The sequence below is a fragment of the Aricia agestis genome, chromosome 10 (assembly GCF_905147365.1).
Source record: "Aricia agestis chromosome 10, ilAriAges1.1, whole genome shotgun sequence".
In the NCBI taxonomy this organism is placed as follows: domain Eukaryota; kingdom Metazoa; phylum Arthropoda; class Insecta; order Lepidoptera; family Lycaenidae; genus Aricia; species Aricia agestis.
Genome location: NC_056415.1, coordinates 718934 through 741242, shown reverse-complemented (window position 1 = coordinate 741242; position 22309 = coordinate 718934). Strand labels below are relative to the sequence as shown.

Below are 22309 nucleotides of genomic sequence, written 5' to 3'. Positions count from 1 at the left end.
TATGCAATTTGTTCGCGGTATGTCAAACCCAACCTACAGATCACGACTAAAATCCGACTAAATGACGTAGGTGGATCTGCCTATGATATAGTACCATCGAAGTTGGTGGACTTAAGTAATTTAGAGATGCCACTCGCATCTCTGAATCTAATCTAATCTAATCTAAAAATCATACTATTGACGTGACATGTTTCGACCAAATAACGCAGACTTTCCATTTTCGTACGGTCTCCTGGGCGGCAGCTACTGCCCTGGCGGGTGACCTGCCGTGAGAGCTGGTTGCAAGGGTCTTCGCCGAGTTGCACCTCCTCGTTTCAGAGAGGAGGTCGCGGGCCGGAGGCCTGCAATGGAAGGAGCTCCGGCGGGTCTGAAGGCTGGGAGAGCAGTAGCTGTTGAGAAGGTGGGGTGAGGACCTGGTGTAGGCCCAGTACGGTCAACGTTCTGCTCTGGCTCTGCGACCAGTTCTAGCGGCATGGATGAGTCGCAAGAAAAAACCAGTCACCTTCCGCCTTACACAGGTACTCACCGGACATGGATGTTTCGGTGCGTACTTGTGTAAAGGTTGCCATAAGGGAGCCAACGCCAGGCTGCCATGATTGTGGCGCTGCGGAGCACACGGCCCAGCACACCCTCGAAGTGTGCGATAGTTGGGCCGTGCAGCGCCATGATCTCATGGCGGTGCTTGGGCGGGACCTCTCGCTCTCGAGCATGGTTCGTTGCATGTTCGAGAGTGATGAGGCCTAGCAGGCGGTGGTCTCTTTCTGCGAAAGGACGGTTTCGTAGAAAGAGAGGATGATCCATCCTCCGTTCCGCTCCGCCGGCGTAGGACGGGAAAGCGGAGGCGTCGTTACGCGGACCTCTAAACTTCCGTCTAATCCGGGGCTCCGGGAAAGTATGGAAACCTGCCCGGCTTAGCTAGTCCCGGTGCCGAGGGGAATGCTTCAGGTTGCCCCATAAAGGGTTTCCCCTGCGCAAATAAGAAAAAAAGGTTTTCCATCTTACTATGGACCAATGTCTCTCATGATAGTACATAATTTCATATTATCAGGGACATTGATCCGAGTTCTGTGGCTCAGTGATTAGCGCATCTAAACCATAAAGTTAATATACCTAGCGGAATAGAGCAACAATCTCGAGCTGTGAAACGAAACCGAAATTGGTTTTCATCTGTGTGAAAAATATGTGTACGTATACACTTACACAATCATGATTGAACGTGAATTCTATGAGATTAAATTGTCAACGTGCGGCACGTGCCGACTGGACGTCAAGAAAAGGGCGCTGCTGTCATGTATCACACGTCTCTTTTTACCACGCAGAGTTACTGATAGTGACATCTCTCTTGCTTAGGCCTTTGTTTCTCTACTCCGTTAGGTATATTAATTTTATGATCTAAACTCAAGCCGGAAGTGCCGCCAATTGCACAAAATGTTTCAGTTTTCTATGTTTTGGTGGATTTTTGTAGGCACTAGTGCAAAAAAAAGTTGACTGAATGGCTACTAACACTAAACAAGGTTGAGAATGATACACACACACACACACACACACACGCACACACACACACACACACACACACATTCACACTCACACACGCGCGCTCTCACACACACCACTTAATAACTCTTAATCTCTAACTATTAACTACTAAAAATACGAAATGCTTGATAAAAATGTGTTATTTGTTTTTTTTGTTATGTAAGATGGAATTCTGGTGTCCTGAAATACAGGCTATGAATGGCTTATGCACCAGTCTCCCACAAAATAATTGTACTAATTATATCTACAATTAATTGTAATAGTATTGTGTATTGTGGTGAGAACAACAAACATTTTTATTCTCATTTCATTTCGTTCATACATTAAAAAAAAAACAATTGTACAAATAAAACCTAAAATATGACTGAAAGTAACTAATTATCATAATCATTATTTGCTCTATTTTATTTGCTCAAAATGTGGTTATTAAAAAGATGACAAAAGTGATAGGTATAACAGTTTCAGCACAATTCACTAATAAATAGTTAGCATGCAAATATTAATTTCTCATAATTTTAAAATAATAAAATAAATATAAACAATTAGACAAAAATAACAGTAGTAATAAATAACGTTTTTTTTATCTAGACCTAGACATAATTATTAAATATAACTAAGGTAATTATAGTTTGATAATTTTTAGTCTGAAAGATATTGTATATATAAATTACGATGAGATGAGAAGAGAAAATACGAAAAAAAGTCTTTTAGATCTACATACTAAAAAAATAATAATAAAACAGCATTATAACCAGAATAACTAATTTATAATACCATACTATTTGAAATAAATACAAAATAATTCGCCTATAATGCATAAATACTGTATGTATATTTAATACATTCTACAGGTTGTCAAAAACTGTTTCTATCGTCTAAAAGTAATTTACCCTATCCGTCAATATCTCACCGAAGACCTTAGAATTAAAATTTGTGAAACCCTGATATTATCCAAATTAAATTATGCTGATACTGTAATTAGTGGCTGTATTCTCTCCAGAAGCAAAAGTATTCTTCAACGTGTCCAAAATGCATGCACCCGCTTCTGTTTCTCAGTTCCTCGCCGAGCTCACGTCACCCCTTTCATCAACAAAGCCAATATTCTAAAAATGGAAAACCGACGAACACTTCACTTTGCCTCTCTACTATTTGGTGTTATCAAATCTCATAAACCTAAATATTTATACGAAAAATTAAACTTTTCTAAGCGAGATGTACGATTTTCCGACCTTCTTATATACCCGTCGTTCACTAAGTCTTCTTTCCGCGGTAGTTTCAAATATATGGCTACGAAATGCTGGAACAATATTCCTCCCCCTATCAGAAGCTGCTTGTCAATTATCACGTTCAAACGCAAACTGCGCGATTACCTCTTAAACGAACAAAAATATTCCACATTATAATGTACCTAATGTCATATGTAACAAAATATAATATTCTTCTCATAAAATTTAACAGATTTTTTTTATTTTAGTCTTTTAATACAAATGTTGTTGTTTGTTTGTTATAACAAAAGCGGGTAGAGTATAGGCATACAATAAGTAGCTATCTGGCATCTGCGTATGAGCTACACTCTGAAATGTACTCTATTTAGTTTTGAAATAGTTTTATGTTACAGTTTTGCTTTATAGACTTAGTCAAATGCTTAGGCATAATGTTAAATATTGTTATTTAATATTATATTAATATTATATACTGTGTTTCGCAACATATGCTGAGTAGGCGCCGATTTGGTAAGACTTGTATTTGAAATGTTATTGATTATTTGTATTGTATATATTTTACTGTTTTACCAAATAAAGTTTCTTTCTTTCTTTCTTCTTTCTTTCTTTCTTTAATAACGGTATTTAAATGGATTCTTGAAGATAGTGCTCTTTTAACTTTTTTTTGAATAAACTGATAGTGGGGCAATCGCGAACAGCATGAGGAAGTGAGTTCCACAATCTGACTGCATGAACAGTGAATGAGTAAGAATAAAAGTTGGAACGATGTGGTGGAAGGGAAAGGTTCATTCTAACACTGGTTCTACATGGGATATGGAGGGGTCGGGAAAATGATATAGTATGTGTATCTAACAAAAAAAAATCTTAAATATATGTATAGTAAAAAGTATTAAATATGTTTCCGTTGTCTGGTACCTGTAACACAAATCCTTTAGGTACTTAGCACGGGGCCAGACTGACGTAGTGTGAAGCGTCTAGAGATTTTTTTTTTATGAAAGAAGGGGGCAAACAAGCAAACGGGTCACCTAATGGAAAGCAACTTCCGTCGCCCATGGACACTCGCAGCATCAGAAGAACTGCAGGTGCGTTGCCGGCCTGTTAAGAGGGAATAGGGTAATAGGGGAGGGTAGGGATGGGAAGAGAAGAGAATAGGGGAGGATAGGGAAGGGAATTGGGCCTCCGGTAAACTCACTCACTCGGCGAAACACAGCGCAAGCGCTGTTTCACGTCGGTTTTCTGTGGGAACGTGTTATTTCGTGCCGAAACATGGCTCTCGCACGCATAATAAATATTAGAAAAAAAAATTTGCTTCGCCTTCGAAACATATTTTTTATTTAATTAACGTATAAATTTTTTTTTCTATTTAATTAACGTATTTTATCTGCGTCGTAGCATATCCACATTGTACCATCTATACGCCTTAGCGTCTCTACGCCAAAGCAATATTTACGCCCACCCGCGCCGTTAGGACCCACGCTACAACACGGGCGGGAGCGGGCGCGGGCGCACGCGTCGGAAGACAGCCGCGGGCCACGAATCCGCGAGCGGGTACCCGTCGCGTGCGCCCACCTCATTTAGCGCTGCTAGTATAATTTTTATCTCGAGCGTGTACAGTTGTGTCGAGTAGATTACCATTAACGATTCACTAATTTATTATTTACCGGAGGCCCAATCCCCTACCCTATTACCTTCCCTACCCTCCCCTATTCCCTTCTCTTCCCATCCCTACCCTCCCCTATTACCCTATTCCCTCTTAAAAGGCCGGCAACGCACCTGCAACTCTTCTGATGCTGCGAGTGTCCATGGGCGACGTAAGTTGCTTTCCATCAGGTAACCCGTTTGCTCGTTTGCCCCTTTATTTCATAAAAAAAAATTGGCAAAAAAACGTCAACGGAAGCAACGTCGATTGCGAAAAGCGTGCACCCGCGTCGTGTGCCCGGCGTCCGCCGCGCCTGTGACAGTCCATCGTCCGCGTCCGCGCTCCATCGCACGCGCCTGCACTGCCCATACTATTTTTCACTATACAGTATACACACGCAAGCGTGCGCCCGCATGAGTTTTAGCGTTGGTCCTAACATCTTTACATTGTTGCAGCCCTACGCCGTAGCATCTCTACGCCTTAGATTCTCTACGCCGTAGCATCTCTATATTGTAGCATCTCTACGTCGTAGCATCTCTTCGTCGTAGAAGCTATACGCCGTAGCAGCTCTACGTCGTAGAAGCTATACGCCGTAGCAGCTCTACGCTGTAGCATCTCTACGCCGTAGCAGCTCTACGCAATAGGAGCTCTACGCCGAAGCTTATTAGCACTGACAGGTCTCGAGTTGCGACTTGCGGGTGGACAAGCTGACACAAACTGATTACAAACACGTTTCATAAACTTTCATTATAATTTTATTAATAGCATATAATATTGTGTTTTCATATGAAATATTGTCGTCTAACAGTTTTGAAAATCTAATAAGACTATTAGTCCCCAGTACACGGAACTAACTTTTTTCTGATACATACAAATTTACCACTTTGTGAGTGCCTTGTTTACGATGAGTCCGACAAACTTTTCTATGCGAAAAATTTCGGCGCTGCTGCGTTTTCGAATGCTTGAATCCTTGAATTGTCGATATGACATCACCATGGCTTCTAAAATAAAAGTTGTATGTACGCATACAACTTTTATTTTTTGGAATTTGTTTAAGAAAGTTAATTTAAAAACTGTGGTCAACTTGTCCGACAAGAATCACGCTGCGTCTGGAGTGTCCGACACTCCAAAGATGTCGCTATGACGTCACTATGACTCTTCGTACATACAACTTTAATTTTTTCAAATTTGTTTAATAAAGTTAATCTAAAAACTATGGTCAACTTGTCCGACAAGAATCACGCTGCGTATGGACTGACATGGCTCTTCGTACATACATGTCGGACAAAAATAGCAATGATAGATAATGTTATTGTAAATACTTATATCAACTTGTCCGACAAATATATTGAGTTAAATAGTCAGTCCGACAAGAAAATGAAAAAAAAATCACGAACGAGATAATATCTAGTTAGTAGTTTTTTTATACGTCATTAATTGTAAACCTTCATTTAACTTTCATTATTATTATTATATATATTTATTCATCAACAACTGAAATATAGAAAATTGATCAAAAACCTTTTATGTAATTTCATAGAAATAAACCTTATTTCTGCTGCGGAACCCTTCAATAGGTGAGTTCAACTCGCACTTGGCCGGTTTTTTAGGGTTCCGTACGCAAAGGGTAAAAATGGGACCCTATTACTAAGACTTCGTTGTATGTCCGTCTGTGTGTCTTCAGGCTGTAACTCAAGAAAGGTAATAGCTACAGATTTGAAATTTTCACAGATTATGTATATCTGTTGCCCCTATAACAACAAATAAGAAAAAAATATACGGAGAGCCATGCTTCAGCACAAATGGGCTGGCTCGACCGGAGAAATACCACGTTCTCACAGAACCTCACTCACCGGCGTGAAACAGCGCTTGCGCTGTGTTTCGCCGAGTGAGTGAGTTTACCGGGGGCCCAATCCCCTACCCTATTCCCTTCCTTACTCTCCCCTATTCCCTTCCCTTCCTTACTCTCCCCTATTCCCTTCCCTTCCCATCCCTACCCTCCCCTATTACCCTATTCCCTCATAAAAGGCCGGCAACGCACCTGCAGCTCTTCTGATGCTGCGAGTGTCCATGGGCGATAGAAGTTTCTTTCCATCAGGTGACCCGTTTGCTTGTTTTCCCCCTTATTAAAAAAAAAAAAAAATTTTTTTGCTCTATATTAACAACGAGCTTTTGTCCGCGGCTTCACTCGCGTTAAGAAGTATTATTATATACAAACTTTCATCCCCTATTTGAACCCCTTGGGGTTGGAATATATCAAAATCCTTTCTTAGCGGATGCCTACGTTATAACATCTACCTGCGTGCCAAATTTCAGCCCAATCTGTCCAGTTGTTTGGGCTGTGCGTTGATAGATCACTATGTCAATCAGTCAGTCACCTTTGAGTTTTATATATACAGAAGATGACAACAGGTAGGTACTTTAATTTTTCACAAAATCCTTAATTATATGTTTACTTTAATATTTAATAATAAAATTTACATAAAATTAAAAATTAATGGGGGCTCCCATACAAAAAAAACACAATTTATGGCCTAATTTTGCTCTATAATGGTACGGAACCCTTCGTGCGCGAGTCCGACTCGCACTTATCCAATTATTTAAATATTGAAGGGCTTTCTCTTCCCCTTCCCCTCTATAATATTTACTAAGTGTGTTTAAAAAACTGCCTGTTTTTCTTTAAAATCAGGCGTTCTATTACTTTAAAAAAAGGCTGTTTTTAATTAAAGCAACCTTAATAAATATTGTGTTTTTGTGTTTTTCCAATGACTGGCACTGTCCAATCACTAGTCATTTACCCTACTTTATTTTAAATCGAAAACTACTAAATTTAAAGTTGCATGTACGGGGAGACATAATGACGTCACATTAACATTTTTGGGCTGGTCGAAACTCCAATATGCAGCGTGATTCTTGTCGGACAAGTTGACCACAGTTTTTACATTAACTTTATTAAACAAATTTGAATAAAATTAAAGTTGTATGTACGAAGAGCCATAGTGACGTAATATCAACATCTTTGGAGTGTCGGACTCTCCATACGCAGCGTGATTCTTGTCGGACAAGTTGACCATCGTTTTTAAATTAACTTTATTAAACAAATTTGAAAAAATTAAAGTTGTATGTACGAAGAGTCATAGTGACGTCATAGCGACATCTTTGGAGTGTCGGACACTCCAGACGCAGCGTCATTCTTGTCGGACAAGTTGACCACAGTTTTTAAATTAACTCTATCAATAAAATTCCAAAAAATTAAAGTTGTATGTACGAGGAGCCATGGTGATGTCATATCGACAATTCAAGGAGTCAAGCATTCGAAAACGCAGCAGCGCCAAAATTTTTCGCATAGAAAAGTTTGTCGGACTCATTGTAAACAAGGCACTCACAAAGTGGTAAATTTGTATGTATCAGAAAAAGATTAGTTCCGTGTACTGGGGACTATATATTATGAGAATCTGAGAAGTTCAACAAATGTTAGTTTTATAACGTGTATTCCTTTGTATAGATTCTTAAAATAAGATAGTACCTATCAATAACTCGATTGTTTGACCTTATCCCCAAAATAATAAAAGTGACATTCAACAAGTCTCGGTCGACATAATTAGGTTGACAGAGTTCTTAAATACATAATAAATCGTTTTATGCCTTTCTTACATCTTTTCCGGAAAAATAAAAAAATTCTGTATCTTTGTATTTTTGGAATTACTGGCTTTCTTTCTCTCGCGGTATTTTTAACCTTATTTCTATACTAAAAAGGTCCATTTTCCAGGGTCTGCGTCTGATGAAGGAGCGCAAGCGAGTCGCCTGGTTGCTGCTGCTGCTGGCCGTGCTATTCGCGCTGTGCTGGCTGCCATACAACATACTCCAGCTGTTGCTGGACATCAACCTGCTCAGTCCCACAGATCTAAGCGACTATCTGCCGTACGCGCTGTTTATTGGTGAGATTTTTACTCTATATACTGAAACTAGGCATTTGCATCTGTTCCGGGAGCTTTCATTCGATGAAATTAAGAATTTTGTGGATGATTATTAAGAATTTTCAGAGCGAAGTAACCACTCTTCTAATACTGTAGCGCCTACTACAAGATTTTAAATACCCGTACGGTAGCCCAAGCACATACGGCATTCTTGCGGCAGAGTCGGCCTAGTCCAGGGGAATGAATACGTTTAGGCCCAACTATGTGCGGGTTTCCCCACGATGTTTTTCTTCACCGTATGAGTGTCCGTACTATGTACTTGAGATCTGAAAATGTCTCATTGGTACTCGCCTCCACCCGGGATCGAACATGCACCATCTCGAGTGCGAACCAAAGGTTTACCCACTAGGCTAACGACGGCCCTCTCTATATACTAACAATAATGTAATTCAGTTGGGTTCATGTAATATTTGTGCAAAGAAAGACCAGGTTTGGACTTTTGCCGGGAATGTGAAAGATTTGTGTTTTTGTATTATTTTCCTAAAATTGTGGTGACAGAGTTTTTAATGTGTTATATTGATAGATTGTTCACCATTAGATATTCGTTATCATGCACAAATGTAGGCAAAAGATGCAACTTCTTACGCCTAAAACCAAAACTCACATAGTTTTAACCCGGCGTCATGGGGGTTGGGTCTGTGAGACCCATAACTTTTTATTTCACTTGTAATTCAGTTACCATGCGTTCGGCGTTGCCAAATTTTTTAATAGCTGGTGCTGTTGAGTTGGTCTATGAGTCACAGGTAACGCGTTAGTCCTGCGACGGCCGCAGCGGTAGTAACAGGGGTCCAAAGTTGCATAAGGTATGTGAGACCCATCCCCGCAATCAGTGTAACAATTTCGGGACATCTTACGTAGACATTATTTTAAAAATTATCAGTGTTTTTAACATTTTATTTTTGTATTTTTGTTGTATTTTACAATAAAATTAGATGATTTATAGTTAAATGTATTTTATTTTTTGGAGGTACTTCCTTAATTACTTTTTTTGCGTTTTTTGTAGGTACTTGAAGTATTTTAATCTTTTGATTGTGGATTCTTGGAAATCTATTGTTATTCTATTGCTGTCGCGATCACCTGTGATCTTATGGCGCTTGATAGGTTAATCTCAAAATGGATCGAGAAGAGGCAGAACGACAACGCATTCTTTCAATTTTACAAGAGTCGGAACTCGGACTCTGATTCTCTCGTCAGACCAGGAAATATGCGAAGCAGAAGATCACTTGAGTAAACGTAGTAATCCTAGTGACACAGAGCAAGATATCTCTGACGATGATTCCACTGTCTTCGCTTGCGGGTAGAAATCGATTGTCAGAAGAACATTGTACACCTGAATCGGCCAGTTCTTGACCAAGACGATACAATTTGGTACAAGACGCCTATTGAAAAATTTGTTGGTGAATCTTCAGGGGAACCTCCGGTAAAGAAGCCAAAAAAAGACCGTAAAACGAATAATTATTACACTTGCGAAAGTTGCAACTTGCACCAAACACATTTGCTTAGAACATGTTGTAACTTTCTGTGTCAAAGATAATGATTAGATGTGATTATATGTTATTTTTTTATAAAAATATTTTAGTATTCCCTAAATAAGTGCCATTAAAAAATTAAAACTGATTGTTAATAAGTAATAGAGTAACATTTAAGTAAAGGAGAAATATTTTGTTGACATTTGTCGTTCTTTTTTTAAAGCTCTATTAAATATGGTTAAAAATTATATAATATATTTTTGTTTCATTAATTCATATAAATACATAATGAACTTAATATAAACATATAAAATAAATTGATTATTATAAAAGGTTGGACTAATTTTGATATCTAACACACGGGTATGTGAGACCCACTCCAACGTCCGTGTAACACTTTTCTGCCCCCATGACGCCGGGTTAAAGTTAAGCTCCTAAATAGTGCAGTTTGGGAGACTTTTTTGCAGTCTGCTTCTGCATAATATTATGTTTTGCATGGTAATTTTCGGTACGCGTCGTAGGCTTTCCAGAAAGAGTAGAGAAACAGTTACTTTCGAACATATTTGGAAATAAAACATTTTTTATAGTCTCTACATTGTAATTTTATAATTAAGCGTAATCAAATTATTGTAATTGTGTTCATTATATTATATTTTAAATTAATTTCCTCTGCACTTGTAGTAATTATTTTCCCCGTTAATTTATTCAACAGTCAGATATTTAAATAAAAGCACCTAGTTTTGGCTTAATTAATGATTTAAAACGGAATAATAAATTAACGACGAAATTTAATAATTACAGAAAATATTCTTCTCTGTAAATATTTAATAGAAAATATTACTTCCTACTTCAGTCCCTCGCGAGTCAATCATCTCTCTATACAAATCTTTACAATTTTACATAATATAATATTATTTTCTACCGTAAGAACAGGCACCGAAGCGCCATAATTGTATTGTGGGACGGGGTGTTTTGGCAATGTTATTATTGTATCATTATTCCGTTCCGACGACCTCCTTATTGCTACGCATCTCTGCAATGAGTTCAAATTAATAATTGAAGACATGAGTGAATGAACTGTGTACCTAATTAAAATTTTACAACATAAAATCAATAAATAAAAAATAAAATAAAATCATTTATTTCGGGCTTCTGAGATCCCTAACATTACGTTTAAAAATCTCAATACATTATTACATTATTTTTATCATATTAATTATTACCTACTCATTTTTTTCCATAAAACTTGAACAAACCTTATAATTTACCTATTTCATCATCTGGCTATACATAATAGCTATACATAATAAAATACACATTTTTTTATTTCAAATCATTTTCCCGCCCTAAAGAATCAATTTATGAAAACTACGTTTTTATACTGTAAATTAACCGCTTCATCCACATGTGTCCTATTATGTAGCACTCAAAACTATTACAACTAAATAATAAGAGACGGAGGAAAATCTGACCTTCCAGAAAGTACAGAATTAAGGTTTTTTTTTATGAGATAAGGGGGCAAACGAGCAAACGGGTCACCTGATGGAAAGCAACTTCGCAAGACACTCGCAGCATCAGAAGAGCTACAGGTGCGTTGCCGGCCTTTTAAGAGGGAATAGGGTAATAGGGGAGGGTAGGGATGGGAAGGGAATAGGGCAGGGTAGGGAAGGGAATAGGGTAGGGGATTGGGCCTCCGGTAAACTCACTCACTCGGCGAAACACAGCGCAAGCGCTGTTTCACGCCGGTTTTCTGTGAGAACGTGGTATTTCTCCGGTCGACCCGACCCATTTGTGCCGAAGCATGGCTCTCCCACGTATAATAAAGGTATTAATTGTACATGGGCGTTATCCGCTCCATGTCCATGTACGGAGCTCTGATTTGGGCTGGGAGACTGTCGGCCGTCAACAGGCTTATACTAGGGCGGTTGCAAAGAGTGATGGCGGCGCGAGCGGTGCGTGGGTATAGTACCATCTCCCACGATGTGGCATGCCTACTCGCTGGGAGTGTCCCGTGGGACATCGACGCAGAAGCTCTTGCCGACGTTTATTGGCGTTGCGCAGCGCTTCGCGCGGGGGCAGCAACTACCTCCCGGACGTCGTCCGTCGGTGGAGGGCTGAGGCGAGCGAGAGGTCGTTAGACCTTTGGGCGGAGCGTTTGCAGGAACGGCTGGTAAGCGTCGCTCTGATAGAAGCAATCCGCCCACTATTTAAGAGTGGGTAAAACGGAGACACGGAGCACTCTCCTTCCATCTGACACAGATGCTGACCGGGCACGGCTGCTTTGGTCGTTACCTGTGCCAGATCGCGAGGAGAGAGAGTGACACAAGGTGTCATCACTGCCTTAACGAAATGGACCCGGCTGAACACACGTTGTCGACCTGTCCATCTTGGACGGAACACCGCGCGGCCCTTACGGCTGCCATTGGAGTGGACCTCTCCCTGCCAGCAATAATCCAGGCAATGTTGAGCAGCGACATTGAGTGGCAGGCGGTGAATGACTTTGCCCAGGGTGTCATCACTGCAAAGGAGGAGGCCGAGCGCAGGAGAGAACGGGAGGCGTTCGACCCCTTGAGACGGCCGAGGAGAAGACGCGCACCACAGAGTGGCCGCAGCGCCTTTTCTTAGCTAGGATACTCTGGGTGGTAGTGTGGTGACACCGCCGCCCATTACACCGAGTTCCAGAGAGAGCCGTGATGCGCATGGTGCTCCTGCACATCGCGGCCACCGTGTGGGCTTTTCTAGGCCACCTCGCGAGGCGACCTAGAAAAGCCTGCATGTTTTGATGGGTCTGACACAGACAACCGTTGGTAAAGTTGCGGTGGGTTGATCGTGCCCATAACTTTGCCTAAGCGGTGAGTGGATCACCATGGGGTTTTAGTAGGTAGTTCCCCGGAGAGTCCCACATAACTCGGCCGATGTCCCCAATCCACCGGGGATGCGTAATACATTTCCCCATGTAAAAAAAAGGTATTAATTAACACGAAATGCTTGAAGCGGCCCATCCTTACTTTCGAATTCGTTGGTTTGAAATCTTTGACATTTTTACAATGCGGCCCTCAACAACTTCAGATTTAACAAATCTTCAAAAATGTGCTTTTGTATTTTATTTATGTTCAGAAACATTAACTAAAAATTACACGAATATTCTGCAAATCATTTTTAATAATTTGAAACATTTTGACTGGTTACCTAAATTATTTATTTTGATTGCATCTTTTATAAGTATTTAACAATAGAAGAAAAGAAGTATTAAGGTGTCTTTTCGATCCTCGCGGCAAGCGTACGCGACGGACAAAAATTGAAATAAAATGCCACTTTGTGAACAGCTAGGCTACAGGTTTTAATTTCTACCGACATTATGGTGCGCTTATACTATAGGTGTGCAACTAAAATTGCTCAACTCCAGTCAATTCTCGTCAACTTTGACGTCACTACTACATCAAGCAATTTGTGGCAACATGTAGCAATATTGCGCAATACAATATTGAGTGATGTGGCCATCGAATATTTGAGCGATATGACATTGAACGATATGAAATAAATTGCTCCAGATCGCTCCATTTGTGTCGCCGAACAATTATTGCCGTAATTATTGCCCGTGTAAGCGTTTCTTAAGTCTAGCGAGCGATGCCGCTGCTTCTTTGTAGTGGCGTAGAGTAAAATAAACCTTATAGCCTAGTAAATAAAGTGACATTTTATTTAAATTTTGTACCGGTCGCGGTCTATTGCCGCAAAAATCGAAATGTTGCCATAGTAACGTACGCAGAAAGATTAATTTGTACTGGCTCTATGATAAAACCTCCTTATTAAATCTCTCACTTTGCTTTTTCTTCTAAGGATTATCTCTAAGCTTCTTTAGGTAATCTTTATTGTTGTTTAATATACTTTATTTTAGATTACAACAATGGACAATATAGAATAAAAACGATGGTCAGAGAATTTAAAAGTAATTTGTTGAGACCCGTCACTATAGAAAATTTACTTAGGAAAATCGTTATCAAGCTGTTCGCACAGTTTTCCGAGCGCACCGCATAGTCACGAAATGCGGCACGTACGGTGCGGACGAATGTGCGACGTTTCACATTATTTAAGTCCATCCACCAAGCAAACGACCTTGACCATACATTTGCCGCATCGCTGAGATCGCACCAAAAATATATTTTTTTAACTTATCTTAGTTCAAAATTTAAAAAATTCAAACTGGGTTTATTGGCGTGTGTTTCAAATAAAAGTAATTTGTAAATACTAGGGAGATAATGAAAATATGCTTGAATTGAAATAAATTGGTATTACTTTGGAAGCTGATATCATGAGTACAATAAACAAAAATAGGAAATTAATAATGTGAAGAGGAATGTTGATATACTAAGATTATTGCTGTATTTTTATTATAATTTTATAGCTTTCAAATTATGAGTTATAAGGCTCTGAAAACGGTAAATTTCGGCATCTCCGTAGGCGCTTTCGGCGCGTACGTGCTGATAAATATGCGATCATCTTTATTGATTTAATTATAACAATATTAATATTGTATAATTCGTTTGTACAGGCTTGTCACTCAAAAATCTGTCATCGTTCCTAGTGTGTGTAATGTTTCTTTTATGATAAAAGCATAATTTCAAAATAATATTAGCTCAATGCACTCCTTCACCATATAAACTATAACTGTACAAAATTTCATTTACCTACGTTACCCCATTTTTCGTCAAAAGGTATACAAAGTCTTTCACTCGCGTATATATATATATATATATATATATATATGACTAGATGACGCCCGCCAAAAATTCGTTTATCGTGTGGGAACTGTACATTTTCCGGAATGAAAAAGTATTTTATGTTCTTTGCGGGACTCTGAGTACTCCACACCAAATTTCAGCAAAATCTGTTCAGCGGTTTAAGCATGAAGAGATAACAGACAGACAGACTGTAGCATTTTTAATATCTATAAGGATTTTCTTAAGTGGAAATAAAAAAGATAGTTTAATGTATTTACTACCAAAGTTTTTGACATTCGAGGTGATGATGTTGAAAAGTATTCGGCAACTGTAATATACCCTGGTTGGAACTAATATCGTTAATCTAACTTTCGGAGCCGAACGCTTAACGGACGAAGTTCAATTTATACTCGCAGGAAATAAAAGTGACACGAAATAAATATCACTATTCTAATCAAATCAAATCAAATCATTTAATTCAGGCATCAGAGGCCCATATAACAAATACCTTAAATCTAACATACATATAATTATATAGTAAATACCTTAAAACTAACATACATATTTTATATATACTTAAAAACTAACATTGTCACATTTTGCCGGCGACGTGACTCGCTTCGTTCCGGAGTCTCCCCCGGAACCTCCAATAGACTACATCCAACGGCCAGAACTCCGGCGCCTCGAAATTCGACAGAAGATTCGTCGGTACTCTCACCACAAAGGAGCTAAAGTTAACCTTGTGGCGAGACGGCAGACGCTCGACCCTCAGGCGCAGTGTCGTTTTCTTCTGGATGTAATGAGCCGTTATTAAATTTGGCCTAATCCCCTACCCTATTCCCTTCCCTACCCTCCCCTATTCCCTTTCCTTCCCATCCCTATCCTCCCCTATTACCTTATTCCCTCTTAAAAGGCCGGCAACGTACCTGCAGCTCTTCTGATACTGCGAGTGTCCATGGGCGACGGAAGTTGCTTTCCATCAGGTGACCCGTTTGCTCGTTTGCCCCCTAATTTCATAAAAAAAACCTATGTAAATAGCCACTATAAATTAGTATTTGGTTTATAGATCTACCTAGGATTTAGATCTACGTTCTAGATAGCTTTTTGGTCTTATCGGATAATTACTGTAGTTCGGCGAGTGCTGAAATTGCTAAATTGCTTTTGTCGCAATTCTGACAAATTGTGTTTTGTGTACAAACTCGCGCGGTGTATGCAAAGGTATACCTTGTGTTAATAAAATCTTTGCTTTGTTCTGCATTATTTAGTGTAAAAAGTGAATTATCAGTTCGATGGGCAATAATACTTAGGATTAGAAGTTAAATATTCAACTAGTACGGACCGAACATCATTGGAGACGTCACGGCAAACATAAATAGGGATATTACGCAAAAGTCAGAGCAGAGGGCACTACTAGCATATTATACAGTAAATAATCCGACTAAAATCCGACATGTTGCACACGTCATATTATTAGAATATTAATGAAAACATTGCAGTGATATTATCCTTTTGGATTATGCGTTTATAGGTTACCGCTTAAAGCTTAAACCGCAAAATTATCGAGTTAATTTGCTATAAGTGGAGCTTATAAGCCGTTAACAAGTTTCAAACTGGGTTAAACCAAAACGTCGGTTAATTTGCAGGTCACGCTAACTTCGCTTTCAATCTACCATAATATAACGTTAAGTTTAAACTGAGTATTAGTACAGCTTATATACAAAACAGACTGAGTCTAAACACACTAAGCCGAAGTTACGCGGCGTAAATTACGCATGATTACGTCAACGCATACAAAATACGGACGGAACGCGACGTAATAGTGTGTCATCGGTAATTTAAAATACATTGCGGGCGTAATTATGCGGAATTTACGCCGCGTAACTTCGGTCTAGTGTGTTTAGACACTAAGTCATGGCACAAACCGGTTAGCTTAAGTGATTCACTTGGCAAAATAAGACGTTATAGAATGTACATTGCACAGTATATCAGTCGTTTCCTTAATATAAAATTCATTCAGTACAATATGGCAGTCTGAATTTATCAGCCATGTGAATTTATCAGTCACAAATGGCAGTGCATGATTTTGCTCTCTTAAAAGGGGTGCAAAATGCGTATATTATTGCGTCAATTCGGACGAGCTGGGTGAGCTGATTTTGATGAAACATTTGTATTGCAGGTCACGCGAACTCGGCGATCAACCCCATAGTGTACTGCCTCATGACGCGGAACTTCCAGCGGTCCGTGCAGAAGCTGCTGTGCGGGAGGGGCGCCTGCCAGCAGACTAAGTTCACGGTGAGATTAAGTTCAGTCTAGTCAAAGGATAGAGAAAAAATCCTCCATTGGTTGAGTAGCCATCGATAGTTCAATTATAGTTAGTTCCGTCAAAGGTCCAGATAAAATTGGCCATTGAGGAAAATATACCTGTTTCTTTCGAAAATAATAATTGATGCCTTGATTATAATTATCATCATGCGCATTTAAAAAATACAATTTATAAGGAATGAATTGGATTAATACTATATGCTAGTCAGTGGAAGGCTTTTTTTGTTTTGCGACCGGATAATATAATATACACTATACAGGTACTTCGCTAATTTTGAGTAAGGCTTAATTTTGTGGTAGAACAATAATATGACGTAAGCAATGAAGAGGAAATATATTGACGACAAGCATAATATTACATCTTAAAAACATCTCAAGCCCAGCCTAAGTCTATAACGCTAGAGTCTAGTCTCTAGACTGCTAATACCTTATTCTGTTTAAGTTTCATTAAGTCTTCACTATAAATACTTTCGCAAACAAGCGGAAGACTGCTCGTTTTATTTTAATCTATTCAAAGGCGGCTACAAAAACAAGAAGCCTGCAGTAGTTTTTTTTTAATTATCTTAACATCAGCTTGAAGTAACTATCAGATAAATTAATTCAAAGGCAGTTGAAGAATCTGCGTTTACTGGTCGAGTTACGTCAATTCTATGTAATGCTTGGTACAACTAATATAATATATTCTGTGGTAATGCCAAGTACTCACATGCGGTTTTGCTAGATAGTTTTACTCCAAATCGTGTGGACCGCAAAACTGACAGCTCAAACGCTCGCATCGAGCCGGCTTAATGGAATTAAATAAAATTTATATCGATGTATTATATCGATTTAGAATAAAACTATCGAGCAATTCTGAATGTGTGGACGAAAGTCCGAGCCACGGGTTTTGCTCGACGTTATTGCTCGATCGAGAAAAACCGTATGTGAGTACTTAGTGTAAGAGCGCTTACAGATGAACGGCACTTGTCGACGGCATGCCTCAACGGCACGAGACAAGTGTAAAAAAAAATAATGAAAATAAATGCAGCGACTGCCATCAACGCGTGTCGTCAACTGCCGCCGACTGCCATCGAGGCGTGCCGTCGACGAGTGCCGTTCGAAGAAGAAGCCTTAGTCGTGATCTTTGGCTGAGATTGATATTATCTGACTAAATTATGTAGATATGCCATCTACCTATAAATACATTTTTGATGATATTCAAGGTACACCGTTATAAGAATACTTTTTTTACAGTGGCGCTGCACTAAGAAGCCTGACGGATCGTCCAGTGACTACGACTTATATCATGAGCCGCATAAGCGGTGCTACTTGCAGGTAATTCCTGTGACATAAAGTAGATAGTTTTAAAGCAAAAGTAACTTTGGAAGTACCGCTTAAGGATTTAAGGCCGGCAACACACCTGCAACTTCTGATGTTGCGAGTGTCCATGGGCGACAGTATTTGCTTTTTATCAGTTGACTTTGCCCCCTAATTATAAAAAGCATAGGAACTTAGGAACGGACGGCGCGTGTCAATAAAATAATAAATGTAATTATATTAGTCCACCGCGGACGTTCACGATGGGTGTTCGCCTAGCTAGCGGAGGCCCAAAGTACTTGCCCGTCAAGAATAATACGATCTACCTTCTCTTTCATAAGACATTCATCAAGATTCTCTCTCTCACAGATGAACACCCTACGCTACAACGGCCACGTGCACGGCCTGCCCGTCGCTCGCGGAATAGAGCCGCGAGCGACGCAACTGAGTCACGTGACCCGTTCCTCCCGCCGCACTGCGCCTGCGCATACACTCTCCGTCGAGATGCTACAGCGCCATGGACACGTTGACTATAAGCGTTAGGTGATAATTGACAATGAATCATTATAATTATTGATATGTACACAAGTTAGGGTCAATATTCGACCGATGGTGCTGAGTCACGTGACACGCTCCTCCCGCCGCACTGCGCCTGCGCATACACTCTCCGTCGAGATGCTACAGCGCCATGGACACGTTGACTATAAGCGTTAGGTGATAATTGATAATGAATCATTATAATTATTGATATGTACACAAGATATTCATATTCGACCGATGGTGCTGAGTCACGTGACACGCTCCTCCCGCCGCACTGCGCCTGCGCATACACTCTCCGTCGAGATGCTACAGCGCCATGGACACGTTGACTATAAGCGTTAGGTGATAATTGATAATGAATCATTATAATTATTGATATGAACACAAGATATTCATATTCGACCGATGGTGCTGAGTCACGTGACACGCTCCTCCCGCCGCACTGCGCCTGCGCATACACTCTCCGTCGAGATGCTACAGCGCCATGGACACGTTGACTATAAGCGTTAGGTGATAATTGATAATGAATCATTATAATTATTGATATGTACACAAGATATTCATATTCGACCGATGGTGCTGAGTCACGTGACACGCTCCTCCCGCCGCACTGCGCCTGCGCATACACTCTCCGTCGAGATGCTACAGCGCCATGGACACGTTGACTATAAGCGTTAGGTGATAATTGATAATGAATCATTATAATTATTGATATGTACACAAGTTAGGGTCCATATTCGACCGATGGTGCTGAGTCACGTGACACGCTCCTCCCGCCGCACTGCGCCTGCGCATACACTCTCCGTCGAGATGCTACAGCGCCACGGACAAGTTGACTACAAGTGCTAGGTGAATGTCAACCTTGTGTACAGGAAGTTACGGTCCATATTCTGATGTTGCTGAGTCACGACTCACGTGACACGCTCCTCCCGTCGCACTGCGCCTGCGCATACTCTGTTTGTCGAAATGTTTCAGCGCTACAGCCACGTTGACTTCCAGCCCCAGGCAATATTGCACCTTGTCTACAAGAGTTAGGGTCAATAGTACAAGTACAAAGTTTGTTACTGATTCTATGTACAGTTTCAAAATATAGGTATTATCGAATAGGCGTAACTACTTCTGACACCGCCATTTTGTAACGACGAGATAGCGGCGTCCATTTCATGAAAGATGTTTGTAGGACTGAACTTTGTAGAACGAAATGTATGACAAAAAATATTTGGTGTAAATAGCTTTAAATGAATGTAATGTACCTAATTTAGTCATAATATTTTTCAGGTGTAAATATTAATTACATAAAATTTAAAGTCTAGCGAATACAGACATGACACTAGCTAAATAAAAAAATATAATTATCGTATGCATTGTACGAGTTACATCCAAATTACTACAATTTACAAGAATGTTTACTGCATTTAATAATTATTATTATTTGATTTTTTTAACTGTTAGATACAAATTATTTTGTAAGATACAATAATTATTTTGTATAAAAATATTTATTTTTTAATAAATCCACTATGTATCATCAATGTAATCATCTTTCTATCTAACAATATTGTGTGTAATGTTTGTAATTATATTACCATTTTATGTCGTGTATAATAAATAATAATATACACACTATAATACGACGTGTCTACAATCTATATAACTTTATTCACATGTAAATATTGATGATTTAGGATCACACTTGGTGAGTGAATAAAACACAGAATACATCGCCCGAGGGGAGGACTCAACTTTTATTTACTTTCTATTAGAAGGACCTAAGTTAGACCTCTCAAAACCTTTTTGCGGTGGTCCCAAAAATATTTCAGCCACAATGAAATTGTACGAAGTCTATTTTAACTCATTAGTTGTTTATATAGCGTAACTACAACTTAAATGAAGGGATAATCTAGTAACTTTCATTAAAAAAAGAACTTTAGCGGCACACAATTTTTCGATTGGGTGTAAAATTGAAAATAATGCTCTAGAATTGATAGATACAATTCTAGAGCGTTATTTAGAAGTAATCGACTGTTATTCGGCGGTTTTTCCGAATTAAGCAGGAAATAAATCTGTTTTTAATAATACTTAATTTTGACTTTGCACGCCACATCACTGGCAGAATGTATGGAGCTAATATTATTACTTTTAAGACCTTTATTTTATGTACATTCATGCAAATAAATCAATTTGAATTTGAATTTGAATGTAAGTATATATTGTGCATCTTGTTGAATCGTTTCAAATATTTTCCAAAAAAATAATTTATAGGTAGTTTCGTATTTGGTTGAGTTATGTCAAGCCAAGCCGATAGAAACCAACCGAATAATTCAGTCAATTCCCTATGAATTAATTGCCCAGAATAAAATTTTATACGGCACACATTTTCGACTCCCAATAATTCTCATAGGGCTTATAATATGCCCCAAAGCCTTCTTTACGATACTCAATACTCGCATGAAATTGAAAAAGTCGTTCATTACTCATTCACCAGGTGTACGATGTTATAATTTATTATTATAAAGCCTCCTTACATAAGTAACGTTACATGTACATACTTGTATTTACTGTAAATATATTATAACTTTGTAAATGATTGTATGAATGTGAATAAATTCAATTGCAAGTGTTGGAATTTTTAATAAATATCAACCATCTGAATATACTGAATTGAACCCATTATGCAAATTACACTTATTTGAAACTTGTTTGAAACAAAAGATTTAGCGTCTTTTGTATAGATATTTTATAGTAAATGATCAAAGATATAAAATTAATATCAACTATCTAAATGTGCTGAATCGAACAGTTTGATTAGAATTGAAAACATTTCAGGTAATATTTAGCGTATTTTATCAGATACTTTAAAGTATCTGAGATACAAGCGCCCGTAGATATTAATATATTAAGATAGAATATTTTATTTGAGAATAAGAATTTTAATATTTCTCTGGAACAACTTTACCACTTTCGGCCAGTAATATGACCTTCTTGAGGACGAAGGAAGACAGCAGGTACAGTAGCTCTATAAGAGTCAGTATGGAGGCGCCGAAACTCAGAGAGAACACACCGCCGTATGTCGCTGAAACAGACATTTTGAACACTTTCTTATGCGGACTCTACACTCGCGGTGCGAAAGCCCGCGAAGACCGCGAACCGCGAGTGTGGAGGATTTGTGTTTGCGGCTTCGTATTTGTACGCATCGTGTTCACGGCGCAAAGCATTCGTGAGCCGCGGCTGCAATTCGCGCCGCGAGTGTAGAGCCCGCATTACAGCCTTTAAACATAATGTTCTTAGTGTTTCATTAAGGAACTTCCAAAGATTAAGTTATTCTTAAGCTATTGAATAGCTTTTATTGCGGGCTTTGAGCTCGGCGACCGAATCAAGAAATTCCGTAACGAAAATAGACCTAATACCCCCACTCCAACCGGGACAGCGGTGCGGTGTTGAAAGCCGTACATCGTCTAACATCAGCACGGTGTTTGTATGTGAATTATAATAGCATAAGTTGATAAAAAATGCGATGTAATTGCTTCACTGAGGCAGTCCCCGGCTGCCACACGTATTTTTTATTTGAATGATTTAAGATCCTTCTCTA

The 22309-nt window shown here is 39.1% G+C and overlaps 1 protein-coding gene across 1 annotated transcript in view; it reads left to right on the top strand.

Moving 5' to 3' along the window:
* Nucleotides 1–18723, top strand: part of LOC121731150 (neuropeptide FF receptor 2-like) — a 106525-nt gene extending 87802 nt beyond the window's left edge. Inside the window, exons 6-9 of the mRNA XM_042120506.1 lie at nt 8168–8336; nt 16739–16854; nt 18118–18198; nt 18550–18723. Of these exons, the coding sequence (XP_041976440.1) occupies nt 8168–8336; nt 16739–16854; nt 18118–18198; nt 18550–18723 (540 nt within the window). The remainder of the gene's footprint in view (nt 1–8167; nt 8337–16738; nt 16855–18117; nt 18199–18549) is intronic.
* The last annotated feature ends 3586 nt before the right edge of the window (nt 18724–22309 follow it).